The sequence below is a fragment of the Lepidochelys kempii genome, chromosome 3 (assembly GCF_965140265.1).
Source record: "Lepidochelys kempii isolate rLepKem1 chromosome 3, rLepKem1.hap2, whole genome shotgun sequence".
Taxonomy (NCBI): domain Eukaryota; kingdom Metazoa; phylum Chordata; order Testudines; family Cheloniidae; genus Lepidochelys; species Lepidochelys kempii.
Window position 1 is genome coordinate 1,430,944 of NC_133258.1, and position 19,936 is coordinate 1,450,879.

General features: G+C 58.8%; 1 protein-coding gene across 2 annotated transcripts in view; it reads right to left on the reverse strand.

Moving 5' to 3' along the window:
- DPYSL5 (dihydropyrimidinase like 5) overlaps positions 1–19,936 on the reverse strand; it is a 99,908-nt gene that overhangs the window by 39,499 nt on the left and 40,473 nt on the right. For both annotated transcript variants that reach the window (XM_073335460.1, XM_073335461.1), the window contains exons 3-5: positions 3,355–3,513; positions 1,046–1,225; positions 532–600 (exon numbers count right to left, since the gene is read on the reverse strand). In XM_073335460.1, the coding sequence (XP_073191561.1) occupies positions 532–600; positions 1,046–1,225; positions 3,355–3,513 (408 nt within the window). The remainder of the gene's footprint in view (positions 1–531; positions 601–1,045; positions 1,226–3,354; positions 3,514–19,936) is intronic.

Here is a 19,936-nt window from a genome sequence, read left to right on the forward strand (position 1 = left end):
TGGGAGGGGCTGGGGCAGCCAATGCTCCCCACCACGTGGCTGGGAGGGGGCTGGGGCGGAAACCCCCCCTGGCCAGCAGGCAGTCTGCAGGGCGAGGCCGAGTGCTCACAGAGCCGTGCTGCAGCACATGGACACAGCTCATCCAGGCACAGGCGGGTGGGGCGCCAGGGCCCGCCAACAGAAGCAGCGTGGCTGGAATGAGCCAGCGTGGCAGGGAGCCGGATGGGGCCACGCTTGCTGGAGTGTCCCAGGCTGTGGGGAGCCTGCACTTGAGCGGCCTTCGGGCTGGGGTGCCCGGCACACTCCATCGCAGCACCCAGCAGGAGCTAAGGGCTGGGGACGAGCACTGAGGGGCGGCTGGGAGAGCAGAGAGCTGCCAGCAAACCCAGAAGGGCTGGTCTAGCCAGGATGGGGCCCCGGGGGGAGTGATGGGAACCCCTAGCTGCGGGCCCTGTCGCTCATCTTCCAAGGTCTGGAGCCCTGCCTGCTGCCGCCCACGGAGAGGGCAGGGGAGCCCAGCGCAGGCCTCACCTCCTCCGGTCGGCTGATCTCGATTCCCTCTGGTCCCGTGATGCCCAAATCCAGCGCCTCCTTCGCGCCCTGGGAGAGAACAGGGAGTTGGTGGGAAGAGCCGAGAGCAGGAGCAGGGAGCCCAGGCCCAGCAGAGCCTGGGTCAGTCTGAGTGGGTACAGGCTGCCCTGAATCCCTTCTCTGTCCCCTCGGCCTAGCTGGGCCCCAGCGGCCTAGACACATTTGGGGCCCAGCCCCCTGTACCTGAACGGCCCGTGTGTGGGCAGAGACAGCTCCTCTCCCCACAGCCGCCTTGCCCCTCGTCCTGAGCACCCCACTAAAGCCGACCATGGGCTCCAAGACTGGCACTTGCTGACGAATTACAAACCAACCCTCTGGGGGGCGGGGAGCAGCATGGGGCTCAGCTGTGCCCGTCCGAGGTACACATTTCTCAGCACGAGCTCACCAAGAGCCCCCAGCTCTCCAGCCACAATCCTCGACAGCGTCTGCCCCGGCGCAGCCCACGTGTGCTCACCTCTGTCACCAGCTCCCCGTTCTCAGCGTGCACCCGGGCGATGGCACCAATGTCCTTGCAGGCGAGGAAGACTTGGTAGAGCTCGCTGTCCCGCAGCATGTACAGGTCCTTGTAGGTCATGAACATCTGGAAGGAGTTCACCCCCTTCTCCCGCACCAGGCTCTCCATCTCCGACTTCACCTGCCGGGCCACGGGAGGCAGGGTGAAGGACAGGCACGGCCAGGCCGGCCATCTGCCGTGGGGCTGGGCATGCTCCCACAGGACTGGGCCCCATGGGCAGAGCAGAACCCATCCCTCCACCTGCCCTCTAGCAAGATCAAGTGTGCCACCAGGTTAGGGGGGCCAGACACCAGCCGTGCTCGGCCCCGCACCAGCAGCAAGCCGCTCAAACGGCTGTCACAGGACCTAGGGTGTGCGGGAGAGCCAGTCCCATGCAGACTGGCACACGGACAAATCAGCCAACTCAGGCCCAATGGCGGACAGTGCAGCCATTCAAACGGCTGTCACCGGAAGACCTAGGGCAGTGGTTCTCAACCAGGGGTCCGGGGCCCCTAGGGGGCCTTGAGCAGGTTTCAGGGGGGCCTCCAAGCAAGGCCAGCATTAGACTTGCTGTGGTCCAGGGCAGAAAGCTAAAGCCCCAACGCATGGGGCTGAAGCCTGAGCAATGCAACTTCCTGGGGCCCCCTGTGGCATGGGGCCCCAGGCAACTGCCCTGCTTGCTACTCCCTAAAGCCGGCCCCGGCTTTTATATGCAGAAAACCAGTTGTTGTGGCCCAGGTGGGCCATGGAGTTTTTATAGCATGTTGGGGGGGCTCAGAAAGAAAAAAGTTGAGAACCTCTGACCAAGGGCATGTCGGCGGGGGGCATGTCAGCACAGGGCAGCAGGAGCTCTTGGGCTTGTGATCGCAAGTGCAGAACCGCTGGGGCCCCGAGCAGCAGCCCAGGGGCCAGGCCTGCCCCCCAAGAATCCCACGATCCCATGCTGGGGGAGCTGCAGCAAACATTGGCCAGGGCGACCCCCCCGCTGGGGCTGGCGTACTGGCGATGCCTGAGAGCAGGGAGAGCGCTGTGTTAGCTGCCCAGGGACAGACACAGACCAGCTAAGAGCTGTGGCTGGAGAAGGTCCTATACAGGAAGAGCCTGGTGCCCGGGGGTAGCCCTGGCATGCAGCCTGCTCTGGGGTAGGGGTAAACCAACTGCACCCCAAGCCCAACTCATGCAAAGCACCATGGGAGCTCCCGCAGCCACACGGCACAAAGGGACGGACGAAGGGCTGGGAATCTGGGGCTGGAGAGAGCTGGCGAAGGCCAGGCTGCAGCTGTCAGCACCAACATGTGGGCGCATGGTTCTACCTCTCGTCCAAGGCTCACTCGGTCACCCCATGCTGGGCATTCCCCGACTCCACTGATGCCAGGAGCGCACGGGGCTTGGGCCAGCATCCTGCCACCTGTGCTGGGGCCAGCGGGGTGTGGAGGGCACAGCCCGTGTCAGTCTGCGGCACCGGGGCCGGCTGAGCAGCCCATGGCTAGCGGGTGAGCGGCTGCTGCTGTGTGGGGTTAGCGGCGGGTACAGACAGCTCAGAGCAGAGCCTGGGGCTGGGGGAGGGGCAGGGGGCTCATACAAAACAACCCAAACAGCAGCTAAGCAGCTGGGGCAGCCTGGCCAGGGCGGCAGGTAGCCCGGGCCCCAGCAGCTGTTCTCCTGGCCCAGGGCCCCATTTGCTCATACACCGTGGCACGCCCTCCCATGGGGGCACCTGGCGAGGGCCTGAGACTCCCAGCCGGCCCCCAGCAGCACCGGGGCACCGCAGCCCCCTTGCTGTTAGGCAAGGTCCTGGTGGGGGAGCAGCTCTCCTTGGGGCTGCTGGGGGGGTCGCTCTGGCCCTGGGGCATGTGCCACGGCTCAGGCCTGGGCTGTCCCAGCTCATGGCCACCCCATGAACCAGCCTCAGTCCAAATGCATTGCCCCACCCAGAAGCCACCCCCAGCCCAGCTCTGCAGAGCCAGCACCCACTGCCACAGTGCCCGTCCCCCAGCGGGGATCTCAGTGGGGCACTCACGAGGCAGCTGGGGTCCCATGCCAAGGCAGGAGGAAAGGACTCAGGAGGGCTCAGCCCCTGGGCATGTTTTCAGGGTTCCTGTCCCTGTGAACGGCTGGCCCAGGAGCTGCCAGTGCAATACAGACAGTAACAGGGATGGGAGAGAACCAGCCGCCGAGAGATGGGGGGCGGGGGTGCAGGCATGCGGCATGAGCCCCTGCAGCCTGGCCACTGGCCCCTCGCCAGACCGAGCACTGGGGTCCTCGCTCACCTTGGGGGCCCACCAGGTGATGCCCATGTGCAGGGCGTAGTCACAGCAGACCTTGGGGTCGGCCAGGCTCCGGCACTTCTCGTAGGCGTCCAGGAGGGAGGTCTCCCTGTCGGGCAGCACGTGGCCGATGACCATGGTCGTCCCTCCAACCAGAGCAGCCTGCGGAGGACAGGAGAGGGGCTCGAGTCATGCTGGTCAGGGCAGCAGGGAGTTTACACTGGGCTGAGCAAAGGGCATCGTCCTCCCCTCGGTGAACCCAGCTGGCCCCCAGGTTGCAACCCACAGCTCTGTGGGGCTTGTTTGATCACCTGCTCGCCCTGATCCAGACACCGCTCTGAGGAGAGGCTGTGGGAACACGCTCAGACACCCAGCTAATGGGAGGGAAGAAAAAACGAGTTTTCTCTAGGTCCTACAGTAAATGGCTATCGGTTGCTCTGTCTTGTCCTACGAATCCAGGTACATCTATGGCCCCCAGCACTGCAGTCTCCGAGCATCACCCAGCCAGTGGTGACTCTCTCCTCACACCCCCTGTGTGCAGGGCAGGGCCTGGACAGGTGGGGATTGAGACCTGCTCTCCCGAGCCCCAGGCTAGTGCCCTACCCAGGGGTAGGTCTGTCTCTGCAAGGCAGCCGGGAGTTCTGGCGAGTCAGCCCAGCAAGGGGCCAGCCTGCTACCCCTGAACCATTCAGCCAGGCTAGGGCCAAGCAAGCCGGAGCAGGCCGTGGGCACTGGCTGAAGTCCAGTCAGGATGGGGAACGCTGGCTCCCCCCACGAGCATGGCCAGGCTGGAAGGAGTCATCTGGCTGGCTCCCTGCACAGCCAGAGGCAGGGGCTGCAAAGATGGCCCCAGAGCAGCTGGACTCTCCCTGGGAGGTTCCTATGCACCCCAGAGTCCAGCCTGCAGTGTGAGGCCCAGCTGGCAGAGGGGGTGGGGAGCAGCCATAGCTCAGCGGTCCCCGCCCCTGCCCCCGACCACAGCTGCCCAGCACAGACCCCGGCAGTGCTAAGCTCAATGTCGAGCTGGCAGCTGGTATCAAGTGGAGTGTCCCAGGGGTTGGTCCTGGGGCCGGTTTTGTTCAACATCTTCAGAACTGATCTGGAGGATGGGCTGGATTGCACCCTCAGCCAGTCCGCAGATGACGCTAAGCTGGGGGGAGAGGTAGATACGCGGAGGGTAGGGATAGGGTCCTGTAGCGGCGGGGTCACCCGCTCCGGCCTTAAAGGGCTTACAGCAGCCCAGGAGAGGAATGTGGCTGGGAGCAAGCAGTTCCCAGGCTGATTGGGGAAGCAGGCTCAGCTGGCCCATATCAGAGGGCAGCAGGCCAGGAGCAGACAGAGTCTCCTTTAGCTGTGGAGGGAGATGGGCCTGGCGGCTGGGGAGCGTACCTGGGTACCGGAGGTGGAGCAGGCCTGGGGGAAGGCCAAGGGAGCTGAGGAGCTCCGGCCTGGAAACCCCCCAGGCTGCAGGCCTAGGGTAAGGCCCGATAGGTACTGGGGTTACAGGGGGCAGCCCATGGGTAGGCAGAGACAGCAGGTCCAAACTCCCCTTGCCTGTGATGATTGGCTTATACACTGCAGTCTGCCCCAGTGTGCGGGGGCTCAATGGTGACTGGCAGTGGCCAAAGACTGAGGCGAGGTGGGGATAGTGGGTGGGGGTTCCCCAAGGTGGGGAGACCCAGAGACTGTGGGGGTACTGCCAGGGGGCAGCACCCTGGGTAAAAGGGTCACCAGGGTCCAGGAGGGACAGGGGGGCCAGTGGCAAGCGGGACACCGCCTGCAGAGGGCACTCCAGAGGCTGGAACGCTAATTCCCTGGACGACCAGCAGAAGGCGCCGCAGGGGTGAGTCGCCGCCCCGTTACAGGTCCAGAGTGACCTAGACAAATTGGAGGATTGGAACAAAAGAAATCTGATGAGGTTCAACAAGGACAAGTCCAGAGTCCTGCACTTAGGAAGGAAGAATCCCATGCACCGCTACAGGCTGGGGACCAACTGGCTAAGCGGCAGTTCTGCAGAAAAGGACCTAGGGATTGCAATGGGCCAGAAGCTGGATATGAGTCAACACTGTGCCCTTGTTGCCAAGAAGGCCAACGGCATATAGGGCTGTATTAGTAGGAGCACTGCCAGCAGATGGAGGGAAGTGATTATTCCCCTCTACTGGGCACTGGTGAGGTCACACCTGGAGTATTGCGTCCAGTTTTGGGCCCCCCACTAAAGAAAGGATGTGGATAAATTGGAAAGAGTCCAGCGAAGGGCAACAAAAATGATTAGGGGACTGGGGCACATGACTTATGAGGAGAGGCTGAGGAAACTGGAGTTATTTCATCTGCAGAAGAGAAGAATGAGGGGGGATTTGATAGCAGCCTTCAACTACCAGAAGGGGGTTCCAAAGAGGATGGAGCTCGGCTGTTCTCAGTGGTAGCAGATGACAGAACGAGGAGTAATGGTCTCAAGTTGCAGTGGGGGAGGTCTAGGTGGGATATTAGGAAACACTATTTCACTAGGAGGGTGGTGAAGCACTGCAATGGGTCACCTAGGGAGGTGGTGGAATCTCCTTCCTTAGAGGTTTTAAAGGCCCGGCTTGACAAAGCCCTGGCTGGGATGATTTAGCTGGGGTTGGTCCTGCTTTGAGCAGGGGGTTGGACTAGATGAACTCTTGGGGTCTCTTCCAACCCTGACCTTCTATGACACACCCACTCCCAGGTGCTAAGAGGCCTGGTAGGCCACGGAACAAGCCTTCTACAGGAACCGGGAGCCCCCCCAGACCTGTCGGCCATGTGCCCCCAGCCGGCAGGAGCTCCCGTGCACGGCCCAGGAGATTTGTGCTCCAGCAGCACCGGGGGAGCCACAGGGAGAGGAGGGGGGAGCCCCCGGACAGCTCCCCATCACTGCTCACAGGCAGCAGCACGTCTACGTCCTGAGCAAAACACTCTCAGTGCGCGTGCACACACGCACACTCTCTCATCTCAGCACCCCCAATGCACAAGAACCGAGCCCCCCACCTCCCTGGGTATCCAACACCAGCCCCCACCCCGGGTACTCTGCAGACCCCACGCCAGCAGTGCCCCACCCCAAGCCTCCAGGCATTGCACCACACGTCAGCACCTGAAGGAAGCCCCCCAGCTGCCCTCCAGTTCATGGGCCGGAGCCCTGCCCGGCCAGCTCAGCCCGGCCCAGAGCCACTGGTGCAGCCAGGCCTGGCACTCGGGCGCTGGGGGCTGACAGGCTGGGGAGGGAGCCCAGAAGAGGCCCTGCCAGCAGCTCCCTCTCCTGCCCGGGGTGCTCTGCTGCTGGTCATGGGGCATGCGGGGGTTGGACCAGTCCATGTAGGGCTTTCAGGTCATGACCAAGTCTGCCACCTCCCCAGGGATGGCAGCTGGGCAATTCCGGGGCACGAGTGCCAGGTGCTGCTCATGATGCTCCACAGCCGACTCGCAGGGAGCACCCTCCAGAGCAGCCTGCCCAAGCTCTGTCCGGAGGGGACGTGGGCTGGCTCGGGGCCACGGCTCAGGGTAAAGGACACACCCCACTGGGCAGGTGAACATGGAAAGAGTCACCCTGCCCTGCAGCCGGGGTGGGGGATCTCATCATGCCCCCGCTGAGAGGGAGCAACGAAGGGACCCCTGCTCAGCGGGAGCTGGCAGAACCTCAGCCCTGGCCTCCACCTACCCCCACCCCACACAGCATCATCACCTGGCTCTTCTCGAAACCCCACCGCGGCCTGGCCAACGTGCCGAGCAGCCCGACTGCGAATGGTGGCGCTACAGGCCAGTCAAGGCTGGGGGTTGCTGAGGGACTTTGGGGCCAACCAAACCAGGGGAAACGGGCAATGCACTGGCAGAGGAAAGCCAGTGCTCATAGAGTCATAAATATTAAGGTCAGAAGGGACCATTATGATCATCTAGTCTGACCTCCTGCACAATGCAGGCCACAGAATCTCACCCATCCACTCTTGCAAAAAGCCTCTCACCTATGTCTGAGCTATTGAAGTCCTCAAATCATAGTTTAAAGACTTCAAAGCGCAGAGAATCCTCCAGCAAGTGACCTGTGCCCCATGCTGCAGAGGAAGAGGAAAAATCCCCAGGGCCTCTTCCAATCTGCCCTGGAGGAAAATTCCTTCCTGACCCCAAATATGGTGATCAGCTGAACCCTGAGCATGTGGGCAAGATTCACCAGCCAGATACCCAGGAAAGAATTCTCTGTAGTAACTCAGATCCCACCCCATCTAACATCCCATCACAAGCCACTGGGCCTATTTACCATGAATAGTTAAAGATCAATTAATTGCCAAAATCTTGTTATCCCATCATACCATCTCCTCCATAAACTTATCGAGTTTAATCTTAAAGCCAGATAGGATCTTTTGCCCCCACTGCTTCCTTTGGAAGGCTATTCCAAAACTTCACTCCTCTGATGGTTAAAAACCTTTGTCTAATTTCTCGTCTAAACTTCCCGATGGCCAGTTTATATCCATTTGTTCTTGTGTCCATATTGGTACTGAGCTTAAATAATTCCTCTCCCTCTCCGGTATTTATCCCTCTGATATATTCATAGGGAGCAATCATATCTCCCCTCAATCTTCTTTTAGTTAGGCTAAACAAGCCAAGCTCCTTGAGTCTCCTTTCATAAGACAAGTTTTCCATTCCTCGGATCATCCTAGTAGCCCTTCTCTGTACCTGTTCAAGTTTGAATTCATCCTTCTTAAACATGGGAGACCAGAACTGCACACACTATTCCAGGAGAGGTCTCACCTGTGCCTTGTATAATGGTACTAAAACCTCATCTCTACTGGAAATACCTCGCCTGATGCATCCTAAGACCTCATTAGCTTTTTTCACGGCCATATCACATTGGCAGCTCATAGTCATCCTGTGGTCAACCAATACTCCAAGGTCCTTCTTCTCCTCCGTTACTTCTAATTGATGCGTCCCCAGTTTATAACTAAAATTCTTGTTATTAATCCCTAAATGCATGACCTTACACTTCTCACTATTAAATTTCATCCTATCACTATTACTCCAGTTTACAAGGTCATCCAGATCCTCCTGTATGATATCCCGGTCCTTCTCTAAATTGGCAATACCTCCCAGCTTTGTATCATCCACAAACTTTATTAGCACATTCCTGCTTTTTGTGCCAAGGTCAGTAATAAAAAGATTAAATAAGATTGGTCCCAAAACCGATCCCTGAGGAATTCCACTGGTAACCTCCCTCCAGTCTGACAGTTCACCTTTCAGTATGATCCGCTGTAGTCTCCCTTTTAACCAATTCCTTATCAATCCTTATCTTTCAATTTTCATATTGATCCCCATCTTTTCCAATTTAACTAATAATTCCCCGTGTGGCATCGTATCAAACGCCTTACTGAAATCTAGGTCAATTAGATCCACTGCGTTTCCTTTGTCTAAAACATCTGTTACTTTCTCGAAGAAGGAGATCAGGTTGGTTTGGCACGATCTACCTTTTGTAAAACCATGTTTTATTTTGTCCCATTTACCATTGACTTCAATGTCTTTAACTACTTTCTCCTTCAAAATTTTTTCCAAGTCCTTGCATACTACAGATGTCAAACTAACAGGCCTGTAGCTACCCGGATCACCTTTTTTTCCCCTTTCTTAAAAATAGGAACTATGTTAGCAATTCTCTAGTCATACGTACAACCTCTGAGTTTACAGATTCATTAAAACTTCTTGGTAATGGGCTTGCAATTTCGTGTGCCAATTCCTTTAATATTCTTGGATGAAAATTATCTGGGCCCCCCGATTTAGTCCCATTAAGCTGTTCGAGTTTCGCTTCTACCTCAGATATGGTAATGTCTACCTCCATATCCTCATTCCCATTTGTCATGCTACCATTATCCCTAAGATCCTCTTTAGCCTTATTAAAGACTGAGGCAAAGTATTTGTTTAGATATTGGGGCATGCTTAGATTATCCTTGACCTCCACTCCATCCTCAGTGTTTAGCGGTCCCACTTCTTCTTTCTTTATTTTCTTCTTATTTATATGCCTATAGAACCTTTTACTATCGGTTTTAATTCCCTTTGCAAGGTCCAACTCTACTTGACTTTTAGCCTGTCTCACTTTATCCCTACATGTTCCGGCCTCAGTAAGGTAGCTTTCCTTGCTGATCCTTCCCTTCTTCCACTCCTTGTAGGCTTTTTGCTTTTTCTTAATCACCTCTCTGAGATGCTTGCTCATCCAGCTTGGTCTACAACTCCTGCCTATGAATTTTTTCCCCTTTCTTGGGATGCAGGCTTCCGATAGCTTCTGAAGCTTTGACTTGAAGTAATCCCAGGCCTCCTCTGCCTTTAGATCCATAAGTTCTTCAGTCCAATCCACTTCCCTAACTAATTTCCTTAATTTTTGAAAGTCAGCCCTTTTGAAATCAAAAACCCTAGTCGCAGATTTATTTTTGTTTATCCTTCCGTTCAGTTTGAACTGAATTAGCTCATGATCACTTGAACCCCTACAACCATTTCTTCTATGAGGCCCTCACTACTCATCAAAACCAAATCTAAAATGGCATCTGCTCTAGTCGGTTCATGTAACGAATTGGGACTGTTCTTAATGTTTCCTCTGAATAGTGTGGGGGTGCCTCAGATTCCCCTATGCAGTTCTTAAGTATCTAGGGGGTGGGATAAGGGTGTATGATGGTTGCAGAGCCCTAGAGGGCAGGTGTGTGCCGGGGTCGAGTCACAGAGAATGGCCGACACCCTGTTCCCTGGCAACTGATGGCCTGGGCCCTTCCCCCCTGCAAGGTGAGAGCTAAAGGGTTGGAGAACAAAGGAATCAGGTGACCTCCTGGCCCGGGAAAGGGACAAAGCCCAGAGGAGGAGGGGCTGGAGAGAGTTTCAGTTTGGGGCTGGCTGGGACATGGAGTGAAGGGGAGACGTGGTTGTCTGGCTCCCTGCCCCCCAAAATGGACCCAGCTAAGGGGTCCTGTTCTCTGCACCTGCAAGCTCTGTGTTAGACCATGTTCCTGTCGTCTAATAAACCTCTGTTTTACTGGCTGGCTGAGAGTCACGTCTGTCGGCGGAGTTGGGGGGCAGGACCGTCTGGCTTCCCCAGGAGCCCCGCCTGAGCGGACTCACTGTGGGAAGCACACGGAGGGGCAGAGGAGGCTGAATGCTCCAAGGTCAGACCCAGGAAGGTGGAAGCTGTGTGAGCTGTGTGTCCTGCAGACAGGCTGCTCCCAGAGAGGAGACTTCCCCAGAGTCCTGCCTGGCTTCATGGGGAGCAGCTCCAGAGCATCGCCCAGGGACTCTGTGGCAGTTCAGCAACTACTTGGTGAAGGAATCCATGAGCTATCGCATCTAGGAAAATCTGAGCCCTATTATTATTACTAACACTCGTCCTCCAGTCTACATCTGGGAAGTTAAAGTCTCCCATGATCACGCAGTTTCCATTAGTATTTACTTCATTAAAAACATTAAAGAGGGCTCTATCCATATCCAAATTAGATCCCAGAGGTCTCTAGCACACCCAAGCACTATCCCGGGGAGTGGGGGGGGCGGCTCTAGCAGTTTTCTTCCCCAATGTGATTTTTGCCCAGATGGACTCAGTCTTATCCATTCCATTGCTTCTTATTTCTTTACAGTCGACCTCATCCTTGATATACAGTGCTACTCCACCACCTTGACCTTTATTTCGGTCTTTCCTAAGCAGCACATACCCTTCAATACCCGTAGTCCAGTCGTGACGACTATTCCACCCTGTTTCTGTTCTCCCTAGAATATCTGCTTTCACTTCCTGCACCAGTACCTCTAGTTCCTCCATTTTGTTACCAAGGCTCCTCGCACTGGTGTACAAACATCTTCATTTTTGCTGTTTGGCCTCACTCACGTTCTGTACCCGATTAGGCACGGTCATTCTTCAGCCAGTATGACCTATTAGACTGGTATCTACACTGCCCTTCCTCCTACCCACAGCTGTATCCTCTCTTACTTCCTTTTCTTTCCTCTCAATGCTAAAACCCGGCATGGAGATTACCTGGACATCTCCCAAGCATCTCCCCCAAATTCCTAGTTTAAAGCTCTTTTAATCAGTTGTGCCAGCCTCCATCCTAGAAGTCTATTTCCTTCCCTACTCAGATGAAGTCCATCCCGAGAGAACTGTCCTCTGTCCATGAATGCCTCCCACTGGCCATACATGCCAAAGCCCTCCTTATAGCACCACTGCCTAAGCCATCTGTTGATAGTCATAATCTTGTCACACCTTTGTTGCCCTTCTCTAGGAACAGGCAGAATCCCACTGAAGATCACCTGAGCCTTGATTTCCTTAAGCGTCTTCCCCAGCCTGGCATAGTCTCCCTTGATACGTTCCAGTGAGAATCTACTGGTATTATTTGTTCCCACATGAAGGACAATCAGTGGATTCTTTCCCGCTCCCTTTAGGATCCTTTTCAACCTCAGGTCCACTTCCCGTATCTTAGCACCTGGAAGACAGCACACCCTTCTATTCTCTGGATCAGCTCTGGTTACAGGCCTGTCTATTCTTCTCAGTAAGGAGTCCCCGATCACGTAGACCTGCCTTTTCCTGGTGATGGTGCGATTCTCCGGTCTATCCCCATTCCCTCTGGCTGCAAGTTCTTTCCATTCCTATTCGTCCTTGTAATCCTCTTCAACCCATCCTGTATCCTCCTGGGGCTCATATTCATATTCAGAGTTATGCCCACCGGAGGGACCCTGGGAACAGCTCAGCCACCTTCCTGGGTCCCACCTGCCACACGGGGAGGGAACTGGGCAGCACCAGGGAACCTCGGGCCCTGCATGGTTGCCAGAGCAGCAACCAGGCGCCAGGCAGGGCACGGACCGGGAATAACACTGGAATGGGCCCAAAGCGCTGCCCAGTTCCCACCCCAAGGACCGAAGGACACACAGACACACCATCTGCTCAGAGAGCCAAGGGGCTGCACCCTGCCACCCCGACAGGGGCTGGGCAGAGCCGCCCATGCCATGTGCGCTCCCCTCAGCCACACCCTGCTGCCAGCCTGGGCCTGAACTACGGCCCCTCACGCTGGGGGGTGGGGGGAGCACCAGGGGCCTGGCTGCTCCCTGCCCATCTCCCCCCGAGACGGCCCCCGGCAATTTATTCTGCTCGCTGCCCTGCAAACTCATGCCAGGGCAGGCCCCCATGTGGTCACCTCACCTCCCCCCGTCCCTCCTTGTGCATCACCCCCTGCCCCCCAGCACCATTCCCTCTCCCTCGGCTTCTGTCTGAGCCGACACGTGCCCAGGAGCCCCCTGCAGCCACAGCTGAGCTGTTCCGACAGCCCCCCAGTCTCCCCCAGTGACATCAGAGACCCCTCGAGTCTGCTCCTCCCAGCCCCAGCCCCACACGGCTGGACATGGAGGTCCTCCCCCCGCGGACTAGCAGCACCACCCCGCCGAGCCAGGTGGACAGACGCCAGGCTGAACAGACACCAGCTGAGCATGCACAGACAGCCCCAGGGGCCAGGAACAGGGACTACGGGCCCCCCAGCCTTCCCCCAAGCCCAGCAGGGCTGTGCCTCTCCTCAGCTGTAGCAGGCAGGTGAGCTGAGCACCAAACTGACCTGGCAGGGCAGGCAGCGAGCTCCTGATGGGCGTGCCTGGAAGGCCCACCCTGCCCCGGGGCTTAGCAGAGGGACTGGGGAAATGAGGGGCAGTGCAGAAGCCTGCTCTACCACCCAGGCCCAGGCCCAGGCCCCTCCTGAGCCCCCACCCCATGGGAAATGCCCAGGGAGGCAGGGCTAGAACCAAAATAAGGACCCGAATCTGAACTGAGGGGCCCTGGCAGAGCTGGGAGGGGACCCAGGACTGGAATAGCAGGTGCCCGTTAGCCCGATGCCCATTAGCTCTGGCGCCCATTAGCCTGATGCCCTGGTGCCTGTTAGCGCTGGCGCTGGTTAGCCTGGCACCCATTAGCCCAATGCCCATTAGCCCATTTCCCTGTTCTCTATTAGCCTAGCACCTTGGCACCTGTTAGCCCCCATCCCTGGCACCCAGTGCCCTGGTGCCTGCGTGCTCAAGTGTCCACTAGCCCGAGGCCCGTTAGTCCAATGCCCTGGCAACTGATAGCCATTAGCCCTGGTGCCTGTTGGGCTAATGGGCGTCAGGCTATCACCCTTCCTGGGGTCTGGGGCCTGTCCTGTGGGCACAGCAGGAGGCTTTGCATGCACGTGTGATAGGGCCAGGGGGAGAATCCTGCCCAGCCCATGGGGGTGGCTCCAGCCACTCCTCACCCACAGCTCAGCTCCCAAAGGCCTGGCCGTGTCCTTGCCCAGCCCTGCACTAATCCCCAAAGCTCCTCAGCTGATCCTGAGCTGCTTGGCTGGCACTGGCGGGTCTCAGGGAGGCAGCAGGACGAGATCAACCCAGGGCCCCACCCAGCCGAGGGACAGCAGGGGCGGGGGCAGGCAGAACAGTCAGCGGGTCTGAGCTGCAATCCCTTGTCCCCAAGGTCTGCCCAGGGGGCTGTGACTGCTGTGCGTGTGGAAAGGGCCATCTCTCCCATGAGACAAGAGCTAAGGCCTGCCCGCTCCTGGGTTGTCGCTCACCCCAGGCAGGCTGCGCCGCCCTGTGCCCCAGGCACGTTCCACCCACGCAGCTCCCCCGCCTTCCTGCGCCCCTCGACAGGGCCAACAGAATCTGCCGTCCTCTCACTTAGAATCATAGAATATCAGGGTTGGAAGGGACCCCTGAAGGTCATCTAGTCCAACCCCCTGCTCGAAGCAGGACCAATTCCCAGTTAAATCATCCCAGCCAGGGCTTTGTCAAGCCTGACCTTAAAAACCTCTAAGGAAGGAGATTCCACCACCTCCCTAGGTAACGCATTCCAGTGTTTCACCACCCTCTTAGTGAAAAAGTTTTTCCTAATATCCGATCTAAACCTCCCCCACTGCAACTTGAGACCATTACTCCTCGTTCTGTCATCTGCTACCATTGAGAACAGTCTAGAGCCATCCTCTTTGGAACCCCCTTTCAGGTAGTTGAAAGCAGCTATCAAATCCCCCCCTCATTCTTCTCTTCTGCAGGCTAAACAATCCCAGCTCCCTCAGCCTCTCCTCATAACTCATGTGTTCCAGTCCCCTAATCATTTTTGTTGCCCTTTGCTGGACTCTCTCCAATTTATCCACATCCTTCTTGAAGTGTGGGGCCCAAAACTGGACACAGTACTCCAGATGAGGCCTCACCAATGTCGAAAAGAGGGGAACGATCACGTCCCTCGATCTGCTCGCTATGCCCCTACTTATACATCCCAAAATGCCATTGGCCTTCTTGGCAACAAGGGCACACTGCTGACTCATATCCAGCTTCTCGTCCACTGTCACCACTAGGTCCTTTTCCGCAGAACTGCTGCCTAGCCATTCGGTCCCTAGTCTGTAGCTGTGCATTGGGTTCTTCCGTCCTAAGTGCAGGACCCTGCACTTATCCTTATTGAACCTCATCAGATTTCTTTTGGCCCAATCCTCCAATTTGTCTAGGTCCTTCTGTATCCTATCCCTCCAGCGTATCTACCACTCCTCCCAGTTTAGTATCATCCGCAAATTTGCTGAGAGTGCAATCCACAACATCCTCCAGATCATTTATGAAGATATTGAACAAAACCGGCCCCAGGACCGACCCTTGGGGCACTCCACTTGATACCGGCTGCCAACGAGATATGGAGCCATTGATCACTACCCGTTGAGCCCGACAATCTAGCCAGCTTTCTACCCACCTTATAGTCCATTCATCCAGCCCATACTTCCTTAACTTGCTGACAAGAATACTGTGGGAGACCGTGTCAAAAGCTTTGCTAAAGTCAAGAAACAATACATCCTCTGCTTTCCCTTCATCCACAGAACCAGTAATCTCATCATAAAAGGCGATTAGATTAGTCAGGCATGACCTTCCCTTGGTGAATCCATGCTGGCTGTTCCTGATCACTTTCCTCTCATGCAAGTGCTTCAGGATTGATTCTTTGAGGACCTTCTCCATGATTTTTCCAGGGACTCAGGTGAGGCTGACTGGCCTGTAGTTCCCAGGATCCTCCTTCTTCCCTTTTTTAAAGATTGGCACTACATTAGCCTTTTTCCAGTCATCCGGGACTTCCCCCGTTCGCCACGAGTTTTCAAAGAGCACTTCCCGTAAGCCAGCGAGCTATGGTGCTGTGCGCTGGGCACCGCTGCTGGGCTCCAGCTCTCCAGCGGCTGCATTTCATTGTAGCACAGGAACCTCGAAGAGCCCAGGCCAGCGCCACCCTGTCCTGCCCCCCAGGACTGCTCCCTGCTTGGGCCGTTGAACTGGGCCTGGCAGTCCTGCACCAGCACATGCCCTCCTACCCCAGTTCCAACTCTCCTTCCCTGGGGCCTGCCCGCCCTCTATTAACCGAGTCCCGCGCTCCTGCAGCTGGCCCTAGATGATGCGCTGACAGCTCAAGTCACAGGGACCAGCCTGCTTCCTGGGAGGACAAGCCCCAGGGCCAGACCGCAGCTGGTGGAAATCAGCATCGCTCTGCTGACCTCACTGGAGCTACCCCGATTCCAGCAGCTGAGGCTTTGGCACCTGGCTGCCTTCAGTGCTCCCGCCAGAGCGGCTAGTCCCGAGCGAGCTGCCTCCCCCCAGCCTAGTCGCCTCCTCCCATTAGCCCATGCTGGGACATCATACAGATGACGTCACCCGTCCCTTAGCAGCAGCCTGTGACATCGCTAGGATTCCAGGCAGGAGAAGCTGGGCTGGAAGTGTGGGGCGCAGGGGAACAGAAAGCGGGGGGCCCTGACAGCCACCGCCCCTGGCCGAGCCTTGGCCCTCGCTGGGAACTCGGCCTGCGCTGCAGCTGGGAGCCCTGCTCCATTTCAGCACCACAAGGGGCGGAGAGCTCCCCTGGCCGTTCTCCCAGAGCCAGGCTCCCCGCAGGTAAAGCCCAGCACCCAGCGCCCCGACCACGCTGGGCCAGGGTGGCACGCGGTCCCGGGCAGCAGCTTGGTCTGGCCGTCTCAGTAGGAACCCGGGGGCCAGGCTGGATTGCCCCAGCCACGCTGCAATCAGAACTAACACCTCCACCGGCCTGTGTGGGAAATGACCCCTGCCAGTGGCCCTGTGGCAGGCCAGGAGAGGGGCTCCAGCCCCCAGGGAGTGAGAGTGCCGGAGCTGGGCACACAGCCCCACACAGCGGAAGGGGCAGATGGCAGGAGCAGGCAAAGCCATTCACAGGTTTCCCTGGCTAGTCTGTTACTGATCTGGATTTAAACACACTTACACACACACACCCGTGTGTGTGTGTGTGTGTGTGTGTGTATGTGTAAGGGACGGGACCTCAGCCACACAGCCAGGGAGCGGCGGGGTCCTCATTGGCAGGGACCAGCCCCCCTGATTTGGCAGCAGCTGGCAGGAAAGCCATTCTCCGGGGCATGGGGGGAGTGCTGGATTTAAACCCCACTCAGCGTCTCCTCCAGCTCCTGAAAGCCAAGGTGCTGGCAGCCACAGCTCTCCTGCTGCAGCCATGCCTGCTAAGTCTTTAATCTGGACTAATTTGGGTCTGCTCCTTCTCATCCCATGGAGCCGGCCCAGCGCAAGGAGGGACGAGCCCTGCCTGCGTAAGAACAGCTCAGTGTGCTTATTTTAGCTCAGCACGGCCCCGGCGGGGGCTGGTCCCAGGCTAAGGGGAGCTCGGCTCTGCCCACCCATTGGGGGTGGGGGACAGGTTCCCTGCACCTGAGCCACGTCAGAAGTGCTACTGAGGATGAACCCGACGTCCCCCACCCCTCACAGGCACTAGGGCAGGGCTGGGCAAACTTTTTGACCCGAGGGCCACATCTGGGTATGGAAATTGCATGGCGGGACATGAACGCTCATGAAATTGGGGTTGGGGTGCAAACTCTGGGGTGGGGCCACAAACAAGGAGCTTAGGGTCCAGGAGGGGGCTCCGGGCTAGGGCAGGAAGGGCGGTGAGGGCGCCGGCTGGGGATGAGAGGTTTGGGGTGCAGGAGGGTGCTCCAGGCTGGGAGTGAAGGGTTTGGAGGGTAGAGGGGGAGCAGGGCTGGGGCTGGGGCAGGGGCATGGGCAGGTGGCTCAGGGGTGCAGGCTCTGGGCAGCGCTTACCTCAAGCAGCTCCCGTAAGCAGCAGCTTGTCCCTTCTCCGGCTCCTATGCATAGGGGCAGGCAGGGGGCTCTGCTACGTGCTGCCCCATCTGCCACCCCTGCAGCTCCCATTGGCTGCAGTTCCTGGCCAATGGGATCTGTGGGGGCAGCACTTGGGGCAGGGGGCAGCCTGTGGAGCGGAGGCCCCAGGCTGCCCCTATGTGTAGGAGCAGGGGGGGGACATGCTGCTGCTTCTGGGAGCCACATGGAGCAGCCCCCAATCCTTCTCCCTGGCTGGAGCAAAGCAATCCCCAGACCCTACTCCCCAGCAGGAGCTTGGGGGCCAGATTAAAATGGCTGGCAGGCTAGATGCGGCCCATAGTTTGCCCACCCTTGCTCTAGGGGGTGGGGCCTGCTGCCCCCGCCCCTGCCCAGCTAGCCCCTGGCTGCCTGAGCTCTGCAAGCGCAGGGGGTGCTGCTCAGGGCAGAGGGGCACTGGCAGGGCTGGAAGAACAGGGGGTTATGGATCAGGCTTGAGAGACAGCAGCACCGCATGGGGGGGCAGGCCTGGACCTGCATTAGGGCTGCAGGCAAAGGCAGGCCCTGCGCACCGGCTCCTTTAGGACAGGACATGAACACTACAGGCCACTAAGCCGGGCGCAGGTCATTGCAGCTGGGGCTGCGGGCGTCTTGGCAGGACTCCCACCAGCCCTGCATGAATTGCCTGCACCTGAAAGCCAGTTCCCATGAGCCTGGACCCGCCCCCGGGCCTGAGCAGAGCACAAGCCGCAGGGCTGGGGCCTGGGGAAAGGGGCCGTGGGCTGAGCTGGGAGATCCCAGCGAGCAGCTGCACAGGGGCTAATGGCTACGTGTCACAGCACTAGTGCTGCCCACGCGCACCCGGCAGAGGGCAGGCTCCCTGCTCTGGGGCAGACACAGCCCAGGCCAGCTGCTGGGCAGGCTCCCGCCCCCCTGCTGAGGGTCTGCAGAGCGGAGCCTGCGACTTACACTCATTGTGTTGAGCACAAAGCAGCCGGGATGCACGGTTACTATGGCAACAGGCTGGGCTCCTCCAAGGGGCGGGTGCGGACAGACGGCAGCAGGCGGAGGCCCCGGCTGATCCGTGGGGACCCCTTCTCTGGGTCCCTCCCCCAGCAGCAGCCTGGCCAGCACAAAGGGTAGCAGGCGCGGCGGGTGCAGGGGATGGGCGCAAACCCTGAGAAGGGGTCCAAGGTGCCCGAATCCTCCATCCTGCCCCACCCAGCAGCAGTACTGAGCCAGCCCCTGTCCCCGCTCTGCTCACACAGCAGGAGAGGACACACCCCGGCGCTCCAGGCCCGAGCTCCCCGCCGGAGCAGGGCCGGGAGGTGGGTGTAGCCGGGAGGCAGCTGCCCCAGGAGAGCCTGGGAGCTCTTTGTTGCTCCAGCCTCCAAGGGCTCGAGGCAGCTGCCTGCCTTCAGCTGCCCAGCAAGCCAGGGGAGATGGGCGGCAGGACGGCCGAGGAGGAACAGAGCCAAGCCAGCAGTGGGTCGGCCCCAGTAATGCTGCAGGCATGACACACCGCCCAGCAGCCGGCCAAAAGGGAGCTTTGCTCTGCACAAATGGCGGGCGCAGCAGCCCCAGTGCAGGGAGGGGCAGGGCCTCTGGCCCCCACCTCTGCCCACCTGCAGGGCGCACTAGGTGGGCGCCAGGCTAGGCAACCCCCTACTGAGCCTTTCCCCCTGGAACCGGGTTCAGCAATAACAGCAGCAGCAGGGCCTGGGCGAGCGAGCGGTTACCCCACTCGTCAGCAGCCCACGCTTCCAGTGGCACTGCCCTCGGCTCAAGGGGCAGCAGCAGAGCTGGGTGCGAGGGACACCAGGCTGTGAGCAGGGGTGCAGGGCCAGCCGAGGCTAGACTAGCCAGGGGGCATCAGCAGAGGGCAGGGTGTGAGAGTGACTCGGGCTGCAGCCCCTCCTTTCCATTACGCACCAGCCACCAGGTCCCTGCGGCCCAGGCAGGCTGCACAGTAAGGCCAGCCCCAGCCCCCTCCATGGAACCAGAGCCCGGGTCACAAACAGGGCAGCCCCCCCGGTCGGTTCTGCTGAGCTCCGAGCTGCCAGCTGAATGAAGCTGGGAGGCGGGAGCCAGCCGCCCACCGCAGGCAGACGGAAGCAGCCGGTGCAAGCGAGAGCAGAAGAAGGGGAGCCGAGGGCACACTGGCCCCCCACCACCACCCGGGGGGCGGGGGTGTGTGTTGAGTTCCAGGCTGCGTCTGCAGCTCCCTGGGCAGCAGAACCACCAGGGGCTCCCTGTGCCCAGCCCCCTGCGGCTGCAGCCCCTGCTTTGCTGCCAGAGGCGCTTAGTTCCTGGGTACAGGTTGAGCGGGCAGCAGCAGGTCCATCACAGGGGGTGCTGGCACTTGGGCACTGGGCTCTGCGGCCCCCAGCACCGGCTGCCTGGAGCCAGGTCTGGGACAACAGGATGCTCTCGGGAAGGGCCTCAGAGCCGAGCGGGGCAGGAGGTGGCAGATGCTGCCCGGCTAACCAGGCTGCACCAGCTC